Genomic DNA, 22,878 nt, shown 5'->3' with positions numbered 1-22,878 from the left:
CATATATTCAGATAAAATAAACTTAGTTTATTTAGCATATTTAACAAATACATACACAATGTTACATGCAAAATGTGACAAGTGAAAACAATGCAGACTCTTTGTAAATGTCATATTTAGTTAAAATAATGAACTCTTCCAGGAGTACTAAATAGGGACCAAGGTAAAATCCAAGAAAATGCATTTTTCTTAAACAGCAATCTGAATTCCCAAGCCCATTGCAATTTCTATTATTTTTTCCTTTGTATTCAATGTCATTGCTTCATCAAGTTCAGAGGGAGCAGCAGAGCTTTCAAATGACTGTGGTGTAGTTTGAAGTTCAAAATACACTGGCTCCTTAATGGAGGTCTCTGATTCTACCATAACCTTTTCTGCAGTAGTTTGTGACCATCTCTGACATCTTGTGGAATGTAGTTCCACTAATGAATGGCTTCTTTCGCAAGAGGCATAGCTCTCTTTTCCTGTACTGTTTTGAACTACTGAAGACTTCTTTGGTGCCATCTTGTTCTCAAGACCCTGATCTAAACCCATGACAGCATTATAAACTGCTACATTCAGCCTCAAGTACCCATCATCATCTTCTTTGTATCTAAGAGAATAAAATTGAAGTAATGAATATAAAAATTAATGTAGCTTTATATACATGCATACAAATAAAAAACTACAAAAACACATACTAAACCCAAACGGCTAGCATTTAAAACCCAGGTCATAAACTGCAACTTATAAAATGGTAGTTAAAGGAAATGAAATTTATGCAAAGAAACAAACACACTGGCATTAACTACTTTGTGAATGTGAACATACATGGAAGAGATAGCTATTCATAATATATTTTATTAGAAGAGCTCCTCATTCTCTAAATTGAGAATTAGATGGTAATAACCCGTGGGCCCCCCCGCCAAGAAAAAAAGATTTAATTTTTTGCTTTGGGTAAGAATTGATAACATACCTGAAGCGAGAATGACAGCTGAGTTTGTGCGCCTTGCGAAGATGCAGAGTCAATGTATAACACCAGGAAAAACATTTCTGACAGATGTGACATTTATATTTTAGATTGCCATTATTCTGAGGAAAAGATGGTGTGGAAATCAGTAACTGAGGTTGATGATAAATACAAAGAGTAAAATTAAAGTAAGAAAAATTTAATATTAACTATATGTTATACTCCTGTAATACTTACATTATTTTCTAAGTACACATTTTTGATAGATAACCTCCACTGAATATTGCAGTTCTCTGATCTAAAACTATACTGCAGATACCTCAGTCTTTATTGGTAGCAGGATCTATGGCTTCCCCTCAAGCAACTGCAGCTTAAACAAACTTCAGCTGGACAGTACTGGATTGCAAGACATCAGCCATTATAACCAGGGTCAGCCTTAGTGAAAATGGTGCCCTGGGGGATTTTGTATTTGTATTTTGGCACCTACTCTCCCCACATCACCCCTGGCTCCTATGGGCTCCCTCGCCCCGCCCCCCCCCAGGCCATTACCTATACTTCATATGGAATGTCCACAGGAAAGTCCATTCAATGTAGATGGGCGTCTCCCATGGTCCATTGTGAGTTAAGTGTCCCTTGATGAGCCACTTACTTTGACTAAAAGAAAAGGAGGACTTGTGGCACCTTAGAGACTAACAAATTTATCTGAGCATAAGCTTTCGTGGGCTACAGCTCACTTCATTGGATGCATTCAGTGGAAAATACAGTGGGGAGATTTATATACATAGAGAACATGAAACAATGGGCGTTACCATACACACTGTAACAAGAGAGTGATCACTTAAGGTGAGCTATTACCAGCAGGAAGGGGGGGGGATGGGACCTTCTGTAGTGAGAATCAAGGTGGGCCATTTCCAGCAGTTGACAAGAACGTCTGAGGAACAGTGGGGGTGGAGGGGGGGAATAAACATAGTTTTACTTTGTGTAATGACCCATCCACTCCCAGTCTCTATTCAAGCCTAAGTTAATTGTGTCCAGTTTGCAAATTAATTCCAATTCAGCAGCCTCTCCTTGGAGTCTGTTTCTGAAGTTTTTTTGTTGAAGAATTGCAAATTTTAGGTCTGTAATCAAATGACCAAAGAGATCGAAGTGTTCTTCAACTGGTTTTTGAATGTTATAATTCTTGACGTCTTATCTGTGTCCATTTATTCTTTTACGTAGAGACTATCTAGTTTGACCAATGTACATGACAGAGGGGCATTGCTGGCACATGATGGCATATATAATTTTCACTCCATGCATCTGAAGAAGTGGGGTTTTTACCCACGAAAGCTTATGGTCAAATAAATCATGTTTTACTCCGATAACGTCACAATGAGTAACTGCTACAACTAGCAAATTCCTAGGCCACTGTCAGCAGAAGCGCAGGTGGCATGGTATATGTTGTATTGCCACACTTACTTCTGTGCTGCTGCGGTGCCCTGTGGTGCCTGGCGCTTGGCCTGCAGCTCAAGGCAGGTTTCGTGCTGTCACATGGGGGCTGCATCTTGCCACAGCCCACGGCCCGCCTGCAGCCCCTAGCCACTCCTGGCTCACCACAAACATTTTGACAGGAAGTACCAAGCAGTAATAACAACAATAATAATACAAGTGTGTGTGTGTGTGTGTGTGACAGAGACAGAGAGAGTGCCAGTGTGTGTGACTGTGTATTGGGGGATTGTGTTCAAGTGTGTGCTGGGGAGTGAGACAATCTGTGTTGGGGGACTGTGAGAGGCAGAGTGTATGTGGGTGTGAGAGCTAGTCTGTGTGAGAGAGAGAGAGAGTGTGTGTGAGACTGTGCAGGGTCGTGCCTACCTATGGTGGTGCCCTATGCAGCCCGAGCACCTGCACCCCCCTTGCACATGGCGGGGGGGCCCATTACGCTCAAGGGCTGCAGGACAGTGAGGGCAGGAGCTGTGGGGGGCAGCAGCAGGGCAGCGTGGGGGATTTGTGGGGGGCCTGGCGCCGGCAGCAGGACTTGCGCCCGCCCCCATGGTGGCAGCAGGAAGCAGAGCAGGCCAGCCCCAGCCCACTCCACTCTCCCAGCTCCCAGCCCTGTTGCTTGGGTGAGGGGGCTTGGAGGAAGGGGTCAGGCCCACCCTGCACTCACCAGCAGCGGCAACAGGAAGCAGAGCAACGCAGCTGGGAGCTGGCAGAGTGGAGCAGGCTGGGGCCGGGTCACTCTGCTTCCCGCCGATGCTGCCACTGGTGCGTGCGGGAGTAGGCCCGACCCCTTCTGCCGGCTCCAGTACCCCCACTAATCCTGCTGGCCGCATCGCTCAATGTGGGGGCTTGGGGGAAGGGGTCAAATGGGGGCAGGGCACGGGAGGAGCAGGGGGGCTGGCGGGGGATGGGGCTGGCCGCTGGAGCCAGCGCCACATACGCAGCATGCAGCTGCCTAGGGCACCACAAAATTTGGTGCCCTAAATTATGTGGTACCCTACGCAGCTACGTATTCTGCATATGCCTAAGGATGGCCCTGTGACTGTGTGTTGGGGGATAGTGTGAGAGACGGAGTGTGTGTTGGGGAGTGTGAGACTATGTGTGGGAGAGAGACAGAGTGTATGTGAGAGCCAGTCTGTGTGTGTGTGCGCACGTTAGGGAAGTTTGAGAGAGTGAGCATCCAATGAAGTGGGTTTTAGCCCACGAAAGCTTATGCTCAAATACATTTGTTAGTCTCTAAGGTGCCACAAGTACTCCTGTTCTTTTTGCCGATACAGTCTAACACGGCTACCACTCTGAAACCAGTGAGCACAGTCACTTTAAGTCCCCCCTCCCCGCCAGCTCAGCCCAGATCCCCCCCACCGCCCTCCCCTCACTCATGTGGAAGTTTCGCTCCTCTTGGCCCTTGCCCGGCCAGCCCCCACCAGAGACCAAGTGGTGCAGGGCCACAGGCAGGGAGAGACACGGCTCCACTCCGGGCAGCAAGTGGTGGGCTGTACAGCTCTGGGCTCTCCAGGTCTGGGGCAGAGCCGGAGTCCTCAGCCAGCTGGCTGAGTGTGGGAGGGGCCAAGGGGACAGGGGCAGGGAGAAGCCTTCCGGCGCAGCGCAGGGGAGGGGCAGGAGAAGAGAAAAGTTCAGCCACAGTCAGCCAGGGGAAGCCCGAGCCCCTTGTGGTGACTCCCTGGCTATAGCACCGTGGGCGTGGGCCTCATTTGCCAGACCCTGATTATAACTCAGACAAGTTCAAAACCACGTAATAAATATGTACCAGTTCTAGTTCTGTTTTAATGTGCTGTACTAGTTCTAGGGACAGAGTGCAGTAAATTGACATAGAAGTATATTCCTTCAAATATTTTCTCAGGCTAGGATTGGCTTGTTGATTTACAGGAAAGAAAAACATGATATTGGCCCAGTTTTCAAGATTGGGAACATGCAACTGTGTACAGTTAATTTATGCACCCAAATAGCCTAGATGCAAGCACAGGTCTGGTATTTGGACAAACACATGCATTTTGAAAATCAGCCCCTACTGTCTATTAAAAGATACTTCAGTCTACTTTTTTAATACCCACCATATGTGCTCTCTTGTAATGCTGTCTCAAGATCTGTGAAGTCCGTGAAGTAAAAACACATCCTTCTACATCGCAGCTGTAGGCATTTGAATCATTGTGTGTTTCAACATGTTTATGAAGATCATAAGCATTCTTAAAACTGAGGAGCGTACAGGTGAAACAAATTACTTTTACTGTTCAAATAACAGCAAAAATAGCAGAGAGGGTGTGGTCTAGTACAGTGGATCTCAACTTTTTTGGGCTCAGGACCCTTTTAAAAATGTTTATGGCCTGTTGCCACCCAGTAAATAGTCTGGGGTGGAGGCCCTGGGATGGTTTTGGTTGGATCCTGCCCCTCCTCACCTGGGGGAGAGGGGGTTGGGTCCTGCCCGGCACTCACCCCACAGTGGCAGCTTTTGTGCTGTGGGGCTCACTGGGCTTGGCTCTCAGCTCCAGGCTTTGCAACCTCAGGGATTGCAGCGCTACTCAGGTTTGGCCCTCCCCCCTGACTGGACCAAATTAGTCTGAGTGGAGTTGTGATCTGGCTCATGGGGTTGCAGTGCCACTCACTCAAATTTGGCCTACCCAGACTCCTGTCATAACAACTAGGCCAAACCTGAGTGGTGCTGGGACCCCAAAGGTTGCAGTGCCTGGAGCAGGGAGGTGATCCCAGCCAGCCTCATATGACAGGAGCTGCCATGTGACCCTTGGAACCATTCTAGGTACCCAGTGTTGGGTTCCAACCCACAAGTTGAGAAACTGTGATCTAGCGGTTGAAGCACAGGAGAGGGAGTCACAGATTCTTAGGTTCTATTCCTGGCTCTGACAATGATGAGCAAAGGGGACCTTGTACAAATCACTTATCCTCTCTACGTCCATTTCACAATCTGTGAAAGGGGAATATATTTCCAACAGTCTCATTATTATGGTTTGGGGGTAATCTCTGATTCTACTTTCTTCCTAGGCATCCAGGCTATGTCCAAATATTGCCACTTTTTCAACAATAACTTTTCAATGATCCATCCATGCCTCTCTGTCCTCTAAAACTCTTGTCCATGCGCTGATCAACTGTTGGCATAATAAGAGAAACTTCCTCCGCTCTAGTCCCTCCAATATTCATATTAATCCCTCCAGTCTATCTAAAACGTTCACATGAAAGTGTTATCCGTTTATCTGACCTCTCCTGGAATCCATCCCTGCATCAGGTTTAAACTTCTTACTCTCCCTTTCAAGGCCCTATTTAATTCAACCCCTGCCTACTTATGTAAGTATCCTATATCATTACGCCCTGCTCCCTTTGCTCCACCAGTGATGCCACCGTCAGTGTTCCCTTTGACTGAACTGGAAAAAGTAAAGAAGGTTGTGAGAGCCACCAGGAAGTTAGAGAATCAGGTGGGGAGCAGAAAAATAGAGGTAGCTGAGAGGAAATGGGTACGATGATCCAGCAGCAGGAGGACAATTCAGAAGAGGAGCATCTGACTCTCACAGAAATATCCAGTAACGCTTGCAGCTGCCCAACTGAGGGGATAAATGGTTCCTAAATATGGTCTAAATTGATCACTGATGACCTTTTCTTACAGTATGCAAACTCTTACCTGGAAGACATCTTTTGGCACTAACAAACCAAGTATGAATCCTACTTCCACCATAAGTTCAAGAAGTGCCTTTATGTGTTCCAGCAGACTAATACATCAGACTACCTATTTATTTATTTTTTTGAGCAAAGGGTGGCTATTTTAAGGGTTGAAAGTTTCTTATCTTTGTTACCTCTTACATTCATTGAACACTGAATTATTTCCACACTTTTGTTGATTAGCTAAGAGTTCCAAATCTTCTTACCTACTTTCACAGAGATCACAGCGGAAAGGGCGTTCATCACAGTGTCGGAATCTGATGTGTGCTTTCAGAGAGGAGACACTTGTACATACCATGTCACAAAATGGACATGTAACATGGGTAACTGGAGAAATAACAATACTTTTATTTCTATGTCACTCCTTTGCCAAGACACTCAGTCTGCGGTGCAATATGATAAAAACATTTAGAAAAATCCATTCACACTAAAATTAACAACTAAAGCTAATTTGGGTATACAATGCATAAGAAAAAAGAGGAGAAAAGAAAGAGAACGGAGGGGTAATAAATATGGCCCAAACAGTGGGCATTCCAATAAACATGTATGTGAAAAGGCGTTTTGAGATATTTTCAAAAGGTAGATGGAGAGAGAAACAAATTTCAGAGGGGAAGGGGGAGTTTGTTTCACTCTCTAGGGCCTAGTAAAACAAAGGCATAATTGCCTACTTGCTTATGGCACAATGGTGGGAATTCATAAAAGGTGGATGTGCTGAGAGTGCATGCAACAGGAAATTTTGAATGTAGGCAGGATCTACATTTTGGTGGGAGTTTAAAGAAATGTGTTATTTTATAATCTGACGCTTTATGGGCAGCCAATATAAAATATGTATGGTTGGTATAATGTGCTCATGCTAACCGCTTGTCTGGATGGGGAAACTGACCAGAATAACAACTGATGAATAAGGTATTCCTCATTAGCTACTGCTAGACAGCTCCATATGTGGACACTCTTATCCCGGAATAAGAGTGCCCTTTTCTTATTGAGCTTAATCCACTTGGAAAGTTAATTACAGAAAGTCACTCTTATTCCAGAATAGGTTTAGCACTTTAAATTTATACCCTATCTTACTCCAGAATAACCTCCCCACGAAGACAAACCCTAAGAGAGAACTGTAATACTCAAACTTTGTAGTCAAGTGAGGACATGAAGAGGAGAAAGTCCTAAACAAGTGGGCACGTGTTCAAGCTGAATCCCCACTCTGCCACTTCGAGTACAGAAGGTGGGGGCCAGTAAGGATTCTAAAAATTAATACTTGCCACTCCAGGCTTGTATTAAACTCCCAAGGTTACAGCTTTTCTCTGATCTTGGCTTGGTAAACGCTGCCACCACCCCAAATGCAAAAAAACCCCTTTAACCCAGGAAGGAGCACTTGGGAATTCCTCCCTGTGGGGTACCCTCAAGCCCCTTCACTCACCCCCTCCAGGGAAGAGCTGAGAAGAAAACAAAGGAAATTAGCTGTTGCCACCAGATAATCAAACAGCATAGGTACAAACCTCTTAGGACACAACAATCCAAATTCCGTTTTTAAAAAAGGTCAATTTTATTAAAAACAAAAAGAAAATACATTTGGAACTTAGGCTTTTACTAGATTTTAAAAGAGCAATTCAAAAAATTAAGCACCCAAAATAGCTTTCTTGGGGGGTTCAGCTTAAAGGTTACAAGCAAACAAAAGCATCGGGGATTAGCACAGAGGAGATCCACAAGCTGAAATAAACCTGATCACGTTTATCTAAATGTTCCCTATCCAAATGATTCCTTCCAGGTATGGAAGATAGTTTTTCATACCTGGTTCAAACCTTACACAGCATTCCTGCTTATAGCATTGCTGCTCCATGTCCCTGCAGCCCAGAGAGAACAACAGACAAAGGGGAAGTTTTTTTCCCAATTTAAAAAAGTTCTAGCCTTCCCATTGGCTTTTTTGGTCAGGTGTCCACTTTTTTTTCTTTACCTGGGGGACTTTTTAACCCTTTACAGGTAAAGCAAGTAGAAAACTACCACCAAGAAGGATTTTACAGCTAACTGGCTGGGTGTTCATCAAAGGGAGCTACCCCCCTTTATTTATCAAAGCATGCGAAGAGGAGAAAACCCATCTCATATGGACTATCCGATAGGTTTCAGAGTAACAGCCGTGTTAGTCTGTACTCGCAAAAAGAAAGGGAGTACTTGTGGCACCTTAGAGACTAACCAATTTATTTGAGCATAAGCTTTCGTGAGCTACAGCTCACTTAATCGGATAGTAAGACTTCTGTTTCTCTACAATTGTATCATAATTGCCTTGAGTCTGTATACAGCTTCTCTCAGCTGACATATGAAAAGATATCTTAATAATACTATCATCTATCTATGGTTGTGCTACAGTTTAGTGGAAAATTTATTTTAAAAAGCTCTGACTCACCATGTACTCTCATATGGTCTCGTAGTAACCTCTCATTGGCAAAGCGTTTGTCACAATTCTGACAAACAAATACTTGTTCTGAAATTTAATGGGAACTGATCAGTGATGCAATAGAAATTTACTGATCTATTTTTAAAACACATAGATTAGGGTTGTCAATTTGATAACTAAACTGGCAGCAGTGGGACAATTTCAGTATTTTGTACTCCTGAGGGTTTTCAGAAAAAATCTGGTTTAGGGTAATTGCAGAATTTTAATTAGCAATACATTGTTTTCTTGTTAGGAGTAAAATTAATCTGTTAAAAAATATTAACAGTTTGAAACCTGCCAAGTTTTTGAGCTTTATGTTTTGAGTACTTATATAGACCCCATCACCATAGCATCCATACTACCTGAGCACTTTCCAAGATTTTAAAAAAACAAAAATCTTTCTTCCTTCCTGGCCTGTAGAAAAAATATCCTGATTAGTTTATAGTTTGTTGAAAGGGACGGTAGGAGAATGTGACGCAGCGAAGAACATACTGAGTAAAATCTAAGCTCAAGAGCGTGTTGCATTTAGTTCTGAGAGTGGTTAGTGCCATGATTATTCAGATCACTTTCACAGATGAATTCCATAATTTAAGTCCAGCTCCTTTAAGAGTTCTGACTCTGGCATTCAACAGCTTCTTCTATTGGTCATCAGTTTCATTGTTCCAATGGAATACAGTTGCCCTGAGAAGCCATGGGCATGGAGTCAGAGGCAATCTCTATTCTTACAATGTAATGCCACAACCGTCAGGTGGAGAGCCACTATGTTTAAATATGCATCTGTGAGTGCTCTCTCTCTCTCCCCCATTACCCCAATTCATCATTTATGTCAAGCAATCATTGCAAAGCCAAAAGTACTTCCATGCTTCAGGAAGATAATTTCCTTCCTAAAGTCAATTTTGCATTTAATTGACACTTCTGAAAAATAATAATAGGTGTTATATATGTACTGTTATAAAGCAGCCCAAAAGTAAATCCCTAAATAAACGTAAACACGGAAATAGAGCAAATCCACTTACGATCCTCTGAAACCTGTCGCTTGGCATGATCAAAAAACTTGGTATTATTAGAGAACATCGCTCCACAAGAGGGACAGGCCACCACTCTTTCTTGAGTGTGGGTTCTTAAGTGATCCCATAGCTTGTGCTTTCCTTTAAAAGTTCCTGAACAATCTAAAAACACACACTACATAAGATTACAGAACAGCTGCACATGAGCACTTTATTTTCTCTTGAGTACAAACAGGAAAGATTGTATTATATATAGTCCACCAATACATTTTTAGAGGAGCACAACTAAAATGTTTTTAGGAAAAGTCAGAACATTACTATTGCAAACACTACAAAGAGTTCAGTTCTGCAAATGCTACACAGGGCCTGTTCAAAAGCCTATTAAAAATCAATGGAAGGATTCCCAGTGACTTCAGTGGGCCTTGGCTTAGGCCAGTGTTGCCCAAACTTTTCCTGTCTACACCCCCCAACCCCCACATTACTCCTCAGCCAAGGTTTCCTCAGCAGAGGAGCTTGAACTGACGGCAGAGCTGGGGACAGAACTGAGGATGGGGGAGGAGCTAGAGCTAGAGGCAGAGCTGACCTGGAGGTGGGGTGGAGGGGGAATGAGGGCAGAGCTGGAGTGGGGGCAGAATGGAGCTGTGGCTGGCACTGGAGCTAGGCTGGGGCAGAGCGGGGCTGGATGGCGCTCCCTCCACGCCTCCTGTGGAGGCTGGCCTGGGCCCCACCACGCATCCCCTTGAACGTTCCTCCATGCCCCTCCTAGGGGGACATGCCCCACGGTTTGGGGATCACTGGCTTAGGCAAAATTCCCATTGAAGTTATGTCCAGAACGGCCATTAAATTACTGTTTTTGCATTCTTACAAAGTGTGAAAAAGTTTTAGGGCTGCAAAATTGTTACTCTAAGCTCAAAAACATGCCTTCAATGTAGGACCCCAAACCTATGGGTGCTGAAAGTTTTCAACGCCCACTGAGGTCAAATGGGAATCGAGGGTGCTCAGAACCTTGAAGGACTGGACTCTGGCATACTAGGCTTTTAATAAAGTGATTTGGCATTGCTAGTGTAATCCATTTAAATTAATCAGGGAGCATACAATGTAGGTAAAGTACTTTAATTATTTCAGATTGTTGGAAAAGGGCTGTATGAAGATATCTAACATATTCCTGTGCTTCATGAAACACTCAGTAAATTTAATAGTGGCAGTGAAATTACTAGGGCAATATTCCATATTTTGTAAATTAAAGATAGAATGTGAGCTACCTTTCCAGTGACAACAACAGCCAGCTTTTTTGTTACTTGGAATGTTTTCTCTCTCAGTAGAGTATGCATGCATGGCAACATGCCGATAAAACCATTCTGGGTTGTTGTAGGTAACCTGAGGACAAAATGGAACCATGGAAATGATGGATAGTATTGGCAGGAAATCAAATGACAAAAACAAAAGACACACTGATAGAAGTGATTTCTAGAGAATTTACAGAGAGTAAATGGTGCCTCATCTATGGAAGAAATTTTGAACAGGGTTATCGATTAATCTCAGTTAACTCATGCAATTAACTCAAAAAATTAATCACGATTAAAAAAATTAATTGTGATTAATTGCACTTTTAAACAATAGAATACCAACTGATATTTATTAAATATTTTTGGACTTTTTTTACATTTTCAAATATATTGATTTCAGTTACAACACAGAATACAAAGTGTACAGTGCTCACTTTATATTATTTTTATTACAAATATTTGCAGTGTAAAATGATAAACAAAGAAATAGTATTTTTCAATTCACCTCATACAAGCACTGAAGTGCAACCTCTATCGTGAAAATGCAACTCATAAATGTAGAATTTTTTTGTTACAGAACTGCACTCAAAAAACAAAATGTAAAACTTTAGAACCTACAAGTCCACACAGTGCTACTTCTTGTTCAGCCACCATTACAGAGGACATACTTCCATGCAGATGACACGCGTTAAAAAAAAAAAAGCGTTAATTAAATTTGTGACCGAACTACTTGGGGGAGAATTGTATGTCCCCTGCTCTGTTTTACCCACATTCTGCCATATATTTCATGTTATAGTCATGACCCAGCACTTGTTGTTCGTTTTAAGAACACTTTCACTTCAGATTTGACAAAATGCAAAGAAGGTACCTGTGATGTTCTGTACCTTGCAGGAACACCCAGCACTCCCACATTCATCCTTATAATATGATTGTGTGGTATCTAATGCAAAGTTTGTCATGTTGGATGTCTTCAGAAGGCTCATGATGCACTGTGCACTGTTGTTACAGTAATGTTATAGTAGTAATCTTTGTTATAGTAACGTTATAGGTTGTAATTTCATGTATATAGTTATGAGGCTAAAAATGTGTCCGCATGCCTTAAAGCAACCCCAGGCAAAAACTCTCCAAGAACAGAGGAGCAGTTCACACCTCATCATAGAATATCAGGGTTGGAAGGGACCTCAGGAGGTCATCTAGTCCAACCCCCTGCTCAATGCAGGACCAATCCCCAATCAGGGTACGTATGGGACAAATCCAGCTCAGACTCACAGGAACAAAGGACACTGGTCTAGGCAACAACAAAGGATCTGTCAGACTCTCGACTGAGTCACCCACTTCCTTTGGTCAGTTTGGGACTGCGATGAGGTAATGCTCACCTGAATCTGAAGGGGGGGGGGGCAAAGTCAAGAGGGAAGAAAGGACATGATAAAAGGAAGAGACATTTGCCATATTCTTCCTCTCTCCTCCACCTCTATCTACAGATATCACCACCAAGCGACTGAAGCGCTGTTCAAAGGGGAGAGTCTGGCTGAAGGGCAACCAGCCAGCCTGTGGTGAGAAACATCTATATTTGTAAGGGCACTGAAAGTGTTAAGATCAGCTTAGAATGCATTTTGTTTTTATTTCATTTGACCAAATACAACTTGTTATGCTTTGACTTATAATCAATTAAAATCTATCTTTATAGTTAATAAATATGTTTGTTTATTCTACCTGAAGCAGTGCGTTTGGTTTGAAGTGTGTCAGAGACTCCCCTTGTGATAACAAGCTTGGTACATATCAATTTCTTTGTTAAACTGACAAACTCATATAAGCTTGCAGCGTCCAGCAGGCATAACTGGACACTGCAAGATGGAGGTTTCTAGGGTTGTGTCTGGGACCAGAGATATTGGCTAGTGTCATTCGGTTGCACAATCCAAGGAGTAGCTTACAGGCCAGAGGCTGTGCGTGAACAGCCCAGGAGTGGGGGTTCCCACAGCAGAGCAGGGTAAGGCTGGCTCCCAGAGTCAAGGACTGGAGTGACGTAGCAGATCAATGATCTGGATAACACCAGGGGAACGTCACAGTACCAATGTGAGATTTCTAAAGATAGCTACAATACGCAACCCAAGGTTTAATAATCTGAAGTGCCTTCCAAAATCTGAGAGGGATGAGGTATGGAGCATGCTTTCAGAAGTCTTAAAAGAGCAACACTCTGATGTGAAAACTACAGAACTGAACCACCAAAAAAAGAAAATCAACCTTCTGCTGGTGGAATCTGACTGAGATGATGAAAATGAATATGCGTCGGTCCACTCTACTTTGGATTGTTATTGAGCAGAACCCGTCATCGGCATGGACGCATGTCCTCTGGAATGGTGGTTGAAGCACGAAGGGACATATGAATCTTTAGCACATCTGGCATGTAAATATCTTGTGACACCAGCTACAACAGTGCCATGCAAACACCTGTTGTCACTTTCAGGTGACATTGTAAACAAGAAGCAGGCAGCATTATCTCCTGCAAATGTAAACAAACTTGTTTTTCTGAGCGATTGGCTGAACAAGAAGTAGGATTGAGTAGACTTGTAGACTCTAAAGTTTTACATTGTTTTGTTTTTTGAGTGCAGTTATTTTTGTACATAATTCTACATTTGTAAGTTCAACCTTCATGATAAAGAGATTGAACTACATTATTTGTATTAAGTGAATTGAAAAATACTATTTCTTTTGTTTTGTACTTTGCAAATATTTGTAATTAAAAATAATAAAATATAAAGTGAGCACTGTACACTTTGTGTTCTGTGTGGTAATTGAAATAAAAATATTTGAAAATGTAGAAAACATCAAAATAGTATTCTATTATTCTTTAACGGTGCAATTAATTGCACGATTAATCACAGTTAATTTTTTTAGTTGCTTGACAGCCCTAATTTTGAACATACCAGAATTGCTTCCACATATACCAGATCCTGAATTTGGCCTCAATTGTAGTAGCTTAAAGATAAAGTCAGTCTATTTTAGTCCAGTGGCTCCCAACTTTTCTTTTATTGGAAGCCCCCTCTTCTGATGGGTTAGCAAATAGGAGCCATCACCATCCCATCGCACTATGCCCTGATACAGTTGTCACTGACTCTCCATATTTCTTTACCTATTCTCATTTTTTAAAATTGTTTTTCCTATCTCTCTTTTTTCCCTAGTTTCTTTCTTTTTCCTTATTTTTTTGCTTCCCCCCTACATTCTCCCATTCACCAGAAACCTACTAGTGCAGGCTCCTCAGAGTGGGCATAGGTGGCGTGTTGCACATCACCTCAGTAACTTTAGATTTAAGTGTTGTTGCAGTGGAGGAGACAGAGAAATTTAAGAGCTGCTGCCTGAGCCAGATAGTTTGTACCATTGAGTTGATCTGCAGTTTGATACATTAGAAGCCACCACAGAAGCTGGGAGGCAAAATGGGTGATTTTCAAGGAGGACTTTATCCGTAGCTCTGGGAGCACATTTGCAATGGGAGCGGAAGAGGTTAGCAGCTTTCCCTGCACCCACTCTCTTCTCTTTTGTTTTGCGTCTTACCTCACCTTTCTGGACTAGTCTAGCCTGCCTACCAGGTTGGGAAACACTGTTTTAATTAATAAAATTCATAAGAGCAGTTTAAGCTTGAAGGAACATGTATAGAAAGATTTAGCAAAGCGCTACTTATAGAAAGAAATAAAATTAAAGGGTATATTTCATCTTAATAAGTGAAAAAAAAACCATACAAAAATGCCAATTACCCATAAAAACTGAAAATATGCTAAACGGAAAATGAAGTTACTAATCCATCAGAACAACTCCCATAAACGTTAAGGGTTTTTTTTTAAAAATAGATGTTCTAGAAAAGAGAACAGGTTTCCTGACATGCACAATCAGGGAGGCTTTTGATTCCTGGCCTGAAAAAATGTGAGATCTCTGAGTTTTATTGGTACTGTATTTCTTAAAATTAAAGGCCTAGCAACATGCAAGATCTGTTCTAGTAAGTACATCCACAAGGACTTTTTTTTTTTTAACCTTTATATTTTAAAAACAACAATCACCATGGGAAAAATAACCTCCATAAGTTATGGGGTTCATTGGAAATGGAACTTGCAGGTCAAGCTATACAACCAATTATCTTATGATACAGTAATGAATTATATCTGTTTTGGTTTTTCACTTTAAACAGAAATGAATGTTTGTGAAAGGTTTTATATTTCACACACTGGGCCCAGATCCACGAAGAGACTTAGATGACTAGAAAACCACAAGAACAACACTGTGATCCACAAACCCTGAGTTAAGCACCTAAGGCTTCCTATACAATGAATGGGGAGAGATAGGTGCCTAAGGCCACCCACAAAACTCAGCACACTAGGCGGGGAACTGCTTAAGCTAGTCAATGGGAGACGCCAATGAGAGGGGAATCTAAGCTTCACCCTTGTCATGGAGATAAGTGCTTAATTCTGGGCTGCAGGGAGGTGTCTGTTTCTGCTTGTGATCCACAAACTGGGAGAAGATAGGCATTCCTTGGCCTAAGCCACACAGTGGGCCTTATCTGGTAAGCATGCTCTGAGGCCACCAACTCTGCACAGAAACACTGGGTGGGTGGGAACCCCAGTTCAAGTCTTGCCTCTGCCCAGTGAAAATGTATTTGAACAAGGGATCTGCCGCCTCTCTGGTACATGTTCTCATGTGACTATTATGTGGATTTCCCTCATTCTTTCCTTTTGAAGTTGTTCCACTTTAAATAATTGAATATTAATTTGGCCAGAGAAAGAGTGAGAATCATTACAGTTCAATGGGGACTTGAACTGCTGGTCTCCAGTATTCTGGGTGAGCGCCCTAACTACTGGGATAAAGATAAAGGTTCTTTCCTTACCTGCTCACCCCCAATTATTGGTGTGGAGTTAGGTGGCCTATGAACACACTTACTGGATTGAGCACCACATGCAATTTAGTCAGAGGGATGCCTGTCTTCCTAAGTCATGACTCACACGGAGGCTTAGATGGCAGATAGGCATCCATACCATAATGCCCCTCTAGCACATGGATCAGAGCACTGGCCTTATAAACCAGGGTTTGTGATTTCAATTGTCATTAAGAACTTATACCAATAATTTTCAGACTAGATGGTCACAATGATCCCTTCTGGTCTTGGAATACATGAACACCTACAATGAGGGAGCAATGTGCTTGCCCAGAGGCAGAAACATAGACGTCTAAGTAACTTTTACTGCAAAAATTTAGGTGCTGAGTGACTTTAGGTACCTACAGGGTTAGGCAGCAGCCAAGCCAGGGTTTTGTGAATCACAGTGGCACAGCTGCTATACAGGCACCTAAGTACCTTTGTAGATCCAGGCCCTCATGACTAAAATCCTCTATTTATACAGGTAGAGGTTGTTGTGACAGATTAAAACCAATCTGTCAATAATTCTTATTTGATGTAGAAATGCATTAACATGAAGAGAGAAATCTAAGAATTATATGAGCACTGTCTCTTTAAATTCAGAGCCAAAGGAACAAATGAGCTTTCTTCTAGGTTAACATCTCAAGCCAGAGAGGACACACACACCAGGATCCAGTCACCCTTTAGGCAGACTAAGATAAAAGGGCTTGTGAAATACTACTTCTTGAGAGAAGAAATTGGGAAATACCTGCAGTGCTAGATAGGGGGAATGTTAATAGAAACATGGGACAATAGCCATTATACAGAGAATGGAAACTATTCACTCCCTCAAGATAAGTACGTTTGTTCAAACATGACACTGACTTAAATTCAGCAATAAGCTCCATGCAGGCAGACCTTTGTGCCTCTGCAGAGCACCAGTGAGGTCAATGGGGGGACATCTCATGGATTTCACTGAAGAATCAGGATAATTGTTTGTACCCTCAACCAGAATTGGCACACCTTTGCAATGAAAAATGGTCACAAAGAGAAACAACTGAAAGCTGAGGGGAGGAGGTACTTGAGACTCCTCAAACCATATGACTTTGAAAGGCTGAGAGGCCAAAAGAGTGGGGGGCAGGAAGGGGAGAGAGAGCTCTTTTAGAAATGTAAGTGTCTGCTTATTTTTAATTTTGTAGAATTAAACTTGAAGTGAACTTATCTAGATGAGATTTTCAGACTGAGTTTCATAGCATTTCTGTGTTCTGCCTGCCAAGTCTTTTGTTTTAATCTAATTCTCTATTCTTAATTTACTTATTTGTTATTAAACTATTTGAGTCAAAGATTGATGTTTGTAAATTTCATGAAAACCAACCTGGAGAGGGGCAACAACCTTTAAAAAAAAGAGGTAGTAGTGAAGGAAGGTTGTCTGAAGCCTACCTTGCTCAGTGTGCTCAATCTAAAGGGTATGCCTAAGGAGTCCTCTTCCCAATGGAGTGTCACTTGCAGGGCTCCAATCCAATGGATTCAAAGATAATGCCCACTGACAAGAACTGAGTTTAGGGGGCCAAAGATGACACACCAGTGCTTTCCCACACTGCCCTACCAATATGGTCCTACTCTGCTAGGATGAATACTTCTAAGGGGCAAAAGGTAGTTTAGTTTCAGATCCCCTTCAGTCATTACTAACTATGCTAACACTGGCAAAGAGGATATTAATTGATGTAAATCTAATCATTCTTTTGATACAGAAAGACAAAGTGATGAGGTGATATCTTTTATTGGACCAACTTCTGCTGGTGAATGAGACAAGCTTGCAAGCTTACCAAGAGCTCTTCTTCAACAGCCAACAGGGGTACAACAACACCGCAAACAACTCTTGATACAGATATTGTCCACTAGGAATTGGATGGAGACCACTAATTAATTGTACATATTCCACCAAAGAGCTGTCAGAAGCTGACATTTTTCAGTTATTCCCAGGCTATGTCAGATTTGAATTAGTGACTTAAAGATGAAAGACTCATTAACAAATCCTCTGAGCCATCCAGTTCCAGAATCATTAAAAGACTGCAATGTCTGAGAAAATATCAGATATTCTTGTCTAATTTTTGTTCCAGAAAATGGACAAAGTAAATACAGTGGGTCTCTTAACTAGGTTGATGGCATATTCATTAGCTTGTAAAGTAACCAGAAATATTCTAATTTTGTATGATATATTTCTAAAACACAGAAAAAGCAGTGCAGTGGGAAAAAAGTCATTTTAGTTCTAACAAAAGGAAAAATACTTGGATTTAAAGTAAATTGGTTGCATATGCTAAAATAAATGGTGTTTACATACAGTATATACTTTGGCAAACACTATCACAATAATTACCACTTCTACTTATCATAGAATATCAGGGTTGGAAGGGACCTCAGGAAGTCATCTAGTCCAACCCCCTGCTTAAAGGTGGACCAATGCCCGATTTTTGCCACAGATCCCTAAATGGCCCCCTCAAGGATTGAACTCACAACCCTGAGTTTAGCAGGCCAATGCTCAAACCACTGAGCTATCCCTCTCCCCAAGGTGGAAGATATGAAGAGGAAATGGAACACCACTCAATAATAAATGGTAAAACCTCTCTTTTCCAGGTCCTGGAGATGGGGACGGTTAAGGTAGAGTTAGGAGACAAGAAAGGAAACAACATTCACTTCACTTACATCACAATTCTCCCAATGGCAAACATACATCTCTGAAATCCTTGGTATCTGATTCTGGGTATGGCTGTTCTGGGAACATGCTGGCCAATCTTGGTGCGATGCACTTAACTGAGAGCCTAAGAATTTCAACTTGGTGTGGTAACTATGAAAATTTACATGGGTTACCAGCTCCCTGGGACCTGTAGCCAAAAATTCACAATTTCTCCACCAACACTGGTACTGCTCTAAACACAAAAAAAAAGAAATACTGTTTCATGGAATGTTGTATTAAATTAGGAACTGTGTGTGACAATCTTCAAGAAGATACCAGAAGATAACTATTACTTACATTTTAGGTGATGATCTACTGAGCCATAGGTAAAACTAGTAGAGTGATGGATAACAGCTATGTTCAGATAATTAAGTATCTGAAGATTTTAAGCCTCAGCAATAAACAAGATTTTTCACTTTCTCAAAACTCAGACAATTCTAGTATACCCAACAAGTTAACAAGTGGAATTTCCCCAGAAAGAGAGCACTGGGCTTAGAATGTCTGAGTAAGGTCTATTGAACAGTTCTACAGTGCTATTGATTACTATTAAAAAGACAAGTTGGGCAAAGTAATATTCTTGTCTCTGTAATATCCTGGGACCAACATGGCTACAAGAACGCTGCATATAACTGATCACACATTACCACAATATAAATGATAACAGTAAAAGACTTGAGGCTTGATTCTTAGGCACTGGACTTTTAGCAAATGACAGTCCTTGCTCCAAAAATCTTGGTTGTGTTTTCAAATTTTACAATCAATTTGCACTCCAGCCTGTATAACAGTCAACCAAACTTTTAATTATTCAATAATCTTTCCTGAACCCACTTGAGTAGTTAGTTGTATAGTACAAACTGGATTATCCAAAGGTAATGGGCACAATGAATAAGTATGGAAACACAAAGGAAATTCCAAGACACAGGAAGAAGAGGATATATCTATTTCAGATAAAAGAGTTTCAGATAATTTTGGTTTGGATATTTGAGTGTTGCACAATATTTGATTTTTGACAGTGCAAATCTTGAATTCAAAAGGACGCTGTTAAGAATGCCAAACAGCCAGTTTTTGTATCAGGTATTTTTAATTTGCAGGTTTTCACATGGTCATCACTCTGTTCTGCCTACTTGTTTCAATCCAGTGAGTTGGCAGAGTTTCTAAATTTGAAAGGGACTCCATCCAAGGATCTGCACACATCGATTCAATTGCAGGAAAATAAGGCATGCAATAAGGCAACCAAACAAAAATTAACACAGAAATTACTTGAGTCTCTAATGACCAGTACTCCAGTAGGTTATACATAGCTGTAACACTATAGAATTACTCATTCTGGAGCACCAAAGCACCAGGACAAGCTCAGTGGTTTCAGAGGAGCAATACAGAATTTTGTAAAAATTAGCTTTTTACTTATGTATGAGCTAAAATACCATTAGTTTGGATAGTGGAGGCACTGAGTGCATATTGTTGTTGGTTCAATTTTACTTTCTATTTACTGTACCTTTAATTAAACTCAGTCTAGTATCTACACCAGCAATTAAACATGTGAAAACAGTGTTAAGAATAAAGGCAGGATTCATAAGAGCTACAGTAGCAATATTAAAAAATATCTACTATACTATTGCTATTACAGTCTACATAGACTGCTTACAATTTTCTGTGGGATACAAATTCTAAGTTTTTCTTGTAAGTAACTGTAATTAGAAGAAAGATGCAAGATATATAACAGGAGCAACTAAATACTGTTTATTTATTCACAGAAAACAGTTACAACCAAAGGGCAAGTTACCTCTAAGTTGATTTCTCCAACCTCCACCTTAAAGTTAGAAATCTTAAGTAACACATAAGCTCCAGAAAGTCTCAAAAAAGAATTTTTAGCTACCAATTTAAAAACAAAACACACACCACACTTTAGCCCTAATTCAAGAAGAAATTGAGTTTAAACTTCTGATTCATGACTTCACCTGCATTAGCATTATTTCTATTTTAGTACTATATCTTTAGAAAAAGAGAAAACCAGCAAAATCAGATGCAAATAAAAAAACAAAAATAGGCCCCAGTCCTGCAAGTGACAGTGCAGGTAGTCACCAGCACACACAGAGTCCTATTGACTTCATTCTACCGGCACAGAGCCAGTACAAGATCAGGGCCAAAGTACAAAAATCTTAAAAACTGCAATATTATCTGTATGGTGAATGAGACAGATATATTACCTGTTCTTTCCAGAGGATGTTGTCGATAATCTTTCAAGTGTTCTGCAATGTGATCACAAAATTCCTCCATGCATTTTCCTACAAAAAGGCATTCTTCCCATTCACACAGTAATATCAGTTCAGAATACTTGGATTTGTTTCCAGGGGCCATTACTTAAAATCCTTTAAAGTACAGAGTAGTTTTGTTATTAGATTTTCAGAAATTTCTCTTATGAAAACAACCATCTTTTTATAACTGGGTGGATAATATCTTTCAGACTCTATGGCCTAATCTTGCCCACACACAGGCCTTGTCTACACACAAAAGTTGCACCTCTTTAACAATATTGGTATAATTCAAGCGGTACACATAAGTGCAGCCACCGTTATACTGATATAAATCTGTTTATACTAGTATAGCTTATTCCCGCAGGGGTTCTCAAACTGAGGGTCAGGACCCCTCAGGGCATCGCAAAGTTCTTACATGGGGGGTCAGGAGCTGTCAGACTCCACCCCAAACCCCACTTTACCTCCAGCATTTATAACGGTGTTAAACATATTAAAAAGCATTTTTAATTGATTTGGGGGAGAGGTCACACTCAGAGGCTTGCTACATGAAAGAGGTCACCCCCTAAAAAAGTTTGAGAATCACTGCCATACAGGAAGGGGGCTAAGCTATACTGATATAAGCACCTGTATACCAGGATAAATGGGCTCATACTAAGCCTTTGTACTGGTATAACTATATACTGGTAAAGGACCCTCATCCCCAAGCAACACAATACCAATACAAAATCTATGTGAAGACTAGGCCTTAGGCAGACGTGTGAGGAAATGGGACCTAAATCGGTTTCTCTCCATATGTCAACATGATGAAGTGAAATGAAATGGGTATTCAATGCATTTGCGGACAATATGTCTGTAGTTTGCCTAGAGAAACTGCTAGCAAAAGGAACACAAGTTAACTAACTACCCTTTTCCCAAGCCGCTGACACACCTGAAAACGTTATCCCGTGAAAGGCGCCTCTAACAAATGGCAACAGTGCCCGCGCCGCGGCAACACCGGCTTGTACGGCTCAGTGCCGCGGACTCGGGACCCCGGGCGCAGAAGGCGGGGATGGTCCCAAACCTGCCCTGAGTCCGCCCCCCCCCCCCCCGGTTGGGATCTGCCCAGGCAGTCTTTCACTTTCAAACACTGCATTAATAAGTTGCCCGATTTCGGAATAATTAACAACGCAATCAAATTCACATTCTGAATGACGGTGATTCTCCGTTTTAATGGAGCCCGAGCTGCGCCCAACAGGGGCCAGCCCGCTGCCACGGGGGGCGGGGGAGAAGGTCCCCCGGGGGCAAGCGCCGCGTGCAGCAAGGCTGGACAGAGCAAGCCCTACTCTCTGGAAAGGACTGCGGGACCGGGGCCGCTGGCTCCGGAGGGCTCTCTCAGAGCAGCCACCCCGGCTACGCCCGTCCCTGCGGCGGGAACGGCTCCAATCGATGCATTTGAATTACAACGGTCCAAATATTTCCCTTCGCCCGTCACTGCGCATAACCCCCCGCCAATGCTGTGCCCGCCCCCGCGCTGTAGGGACTTATGGATGGGAAGGGGGGGAAGTGCTGGCGTTAACAGGCGCCTCCCCCATCATGAGCCCCACGCACACGGTTGGGGCACTCAGAGCCGGCGCGCGGGGCAAGGGCGGACACAGAGGAGCGCTGGGCGAGCCGGCGCGCGCGGACGCACACGTCAGGGGCGGGAAAGCACCTTAGATCGGCCGGAGCCCACACGCCTCAGCCGCTCTAGCAGCGGGATCGAGGCTCCCGCCGGCTGGCCCGGATAACTCACGTGCCTAGGGGCGCGAGGTGGGGCTGCCGCAGGGATGCCTGGCCGCGCGCTCAGGCGGCCCCGCGGCTGAGCCAATCAGAGCGGAGGCGGCGCCCCCTCCCAGCAGCCCGGGGGGCGGGGCCGAGACTCCGAGTCCCCGGCGGCACCGCCTCAAGCAGGTGGGGGGGCGGGGTTCGCGCAACCGCCGCCAACGGATGAACTTTTTGGTGCTCCCCGCCCCCCTCTCCTTCCCCCGCCTTGACTGAGCGCCGCCTCCTCGATCAACGGCCACCGGCCCTCTGGGATCAGCTAGGGGCGGGGCTAGAAGCCGCAGGGAGTCCGCCCCGCCCTCTCCCTCGCGCCCGAGGGAGGCGGGGACATGGAGGGGTGCAGCCCCGCCCCCTGGTGAAAAGAGCAAGCCGGGGGCGGGGTC

General features: G+C 42.8%; 1 protein-coding gene across 5 annotated transcripts; it reads right to left on the bottom strand.

The window, feature by feature from the left end:
• Positions 1-6: 6 nt before the first annotated feature.
• LOC102942021 (histone H4 transcription factor) lies at positions 7-22,701 on the bottom strand. Of its 5 annotated transcripts, XM_043538188.1 has the most exons (11): positions 22,386-22,457; positions 21,417-21,556; positions 20,648-20,810; positions 18,410-18,633; positions 10,807-10,921; positions 9,554-9,706; positions 8,508-8,585; positions 6,316-6,436; positions 4,498-4,636; positions 953-1,098; positions 7-589 (listed from the first exon to the last, which is right to left on the bottom strand). In XM_043538188.1, the coding sequence occupies exons 3-11, from the start codon at positions 20,796-20,798 to the stop codon at positions 190-192; spliced, it is 1,527 nt and encodes a 508-aa protein (XP_043394123.1). In that variant the 5' UTR covers positions 20,799-20,810; positions 21,417-21,556; positions 22,386-22,457; the 3' UTR covers positions 7-189. The 5 variants fall into 5 exon arrangements, with proteins under 5 accessions (XP_043394123.1, XP_043394125.1, XP_037759574.1 ...); XM_043538190.1 differs by lacking the exon at positions 21,417-21,556 and having other exon boundaries at positions 20,648-20,809; positions 22,386-22,701; XM_037903646.2 differs by lacking the exon at positions 21,417-21,556 and having other exon boundaries at positions 953-1,068; positions 20,648-20,809; positions 22,386-22,698.
• Between the last annotated feature and the right edge of the window lie 177 nt (positions 22,702-22,878).

The sequence above is a fragment of the Chelonia mydas genome, chromosome 1 (genome assembly GCF_015237465.2).
Source record: "Chelonia mydas isolate rCheMyd1 chromosome 1, rCheMyd1.pri.v2, whole genome shotgun sequence".
NCBI lineage: Eukaryota > Metazoa > Chordata > Testudines > Cheloniidae > Chelonia > Chelonia mydas.
This window is presented reverse-complemented; position numbering and strand designations above follow the sequence as displayed.

Coding starts and splice junctions, on each gene's coding strand:
- LOC102942021 (XM_043538190.1), bottom strand. CDS start 20,798: ATGGCCCCTGGAAACAAATCCAAGTATTCTGAACTGATATTACTGTGT. Junction 9,707..10,806: donor CTGTTGTTGTCACTGGAAAG/GTAGCTCACATT, acceptor GTGTGTTTTTAG/ATTGTTCAGGAACTTTTAAA. Junction 1,099..4,497: donor ATTACAAGAGAGCACATATG/GTGGGTATTAAA, acceptor CATCAACCTCAG/TTACTGATTTCCACACCATC.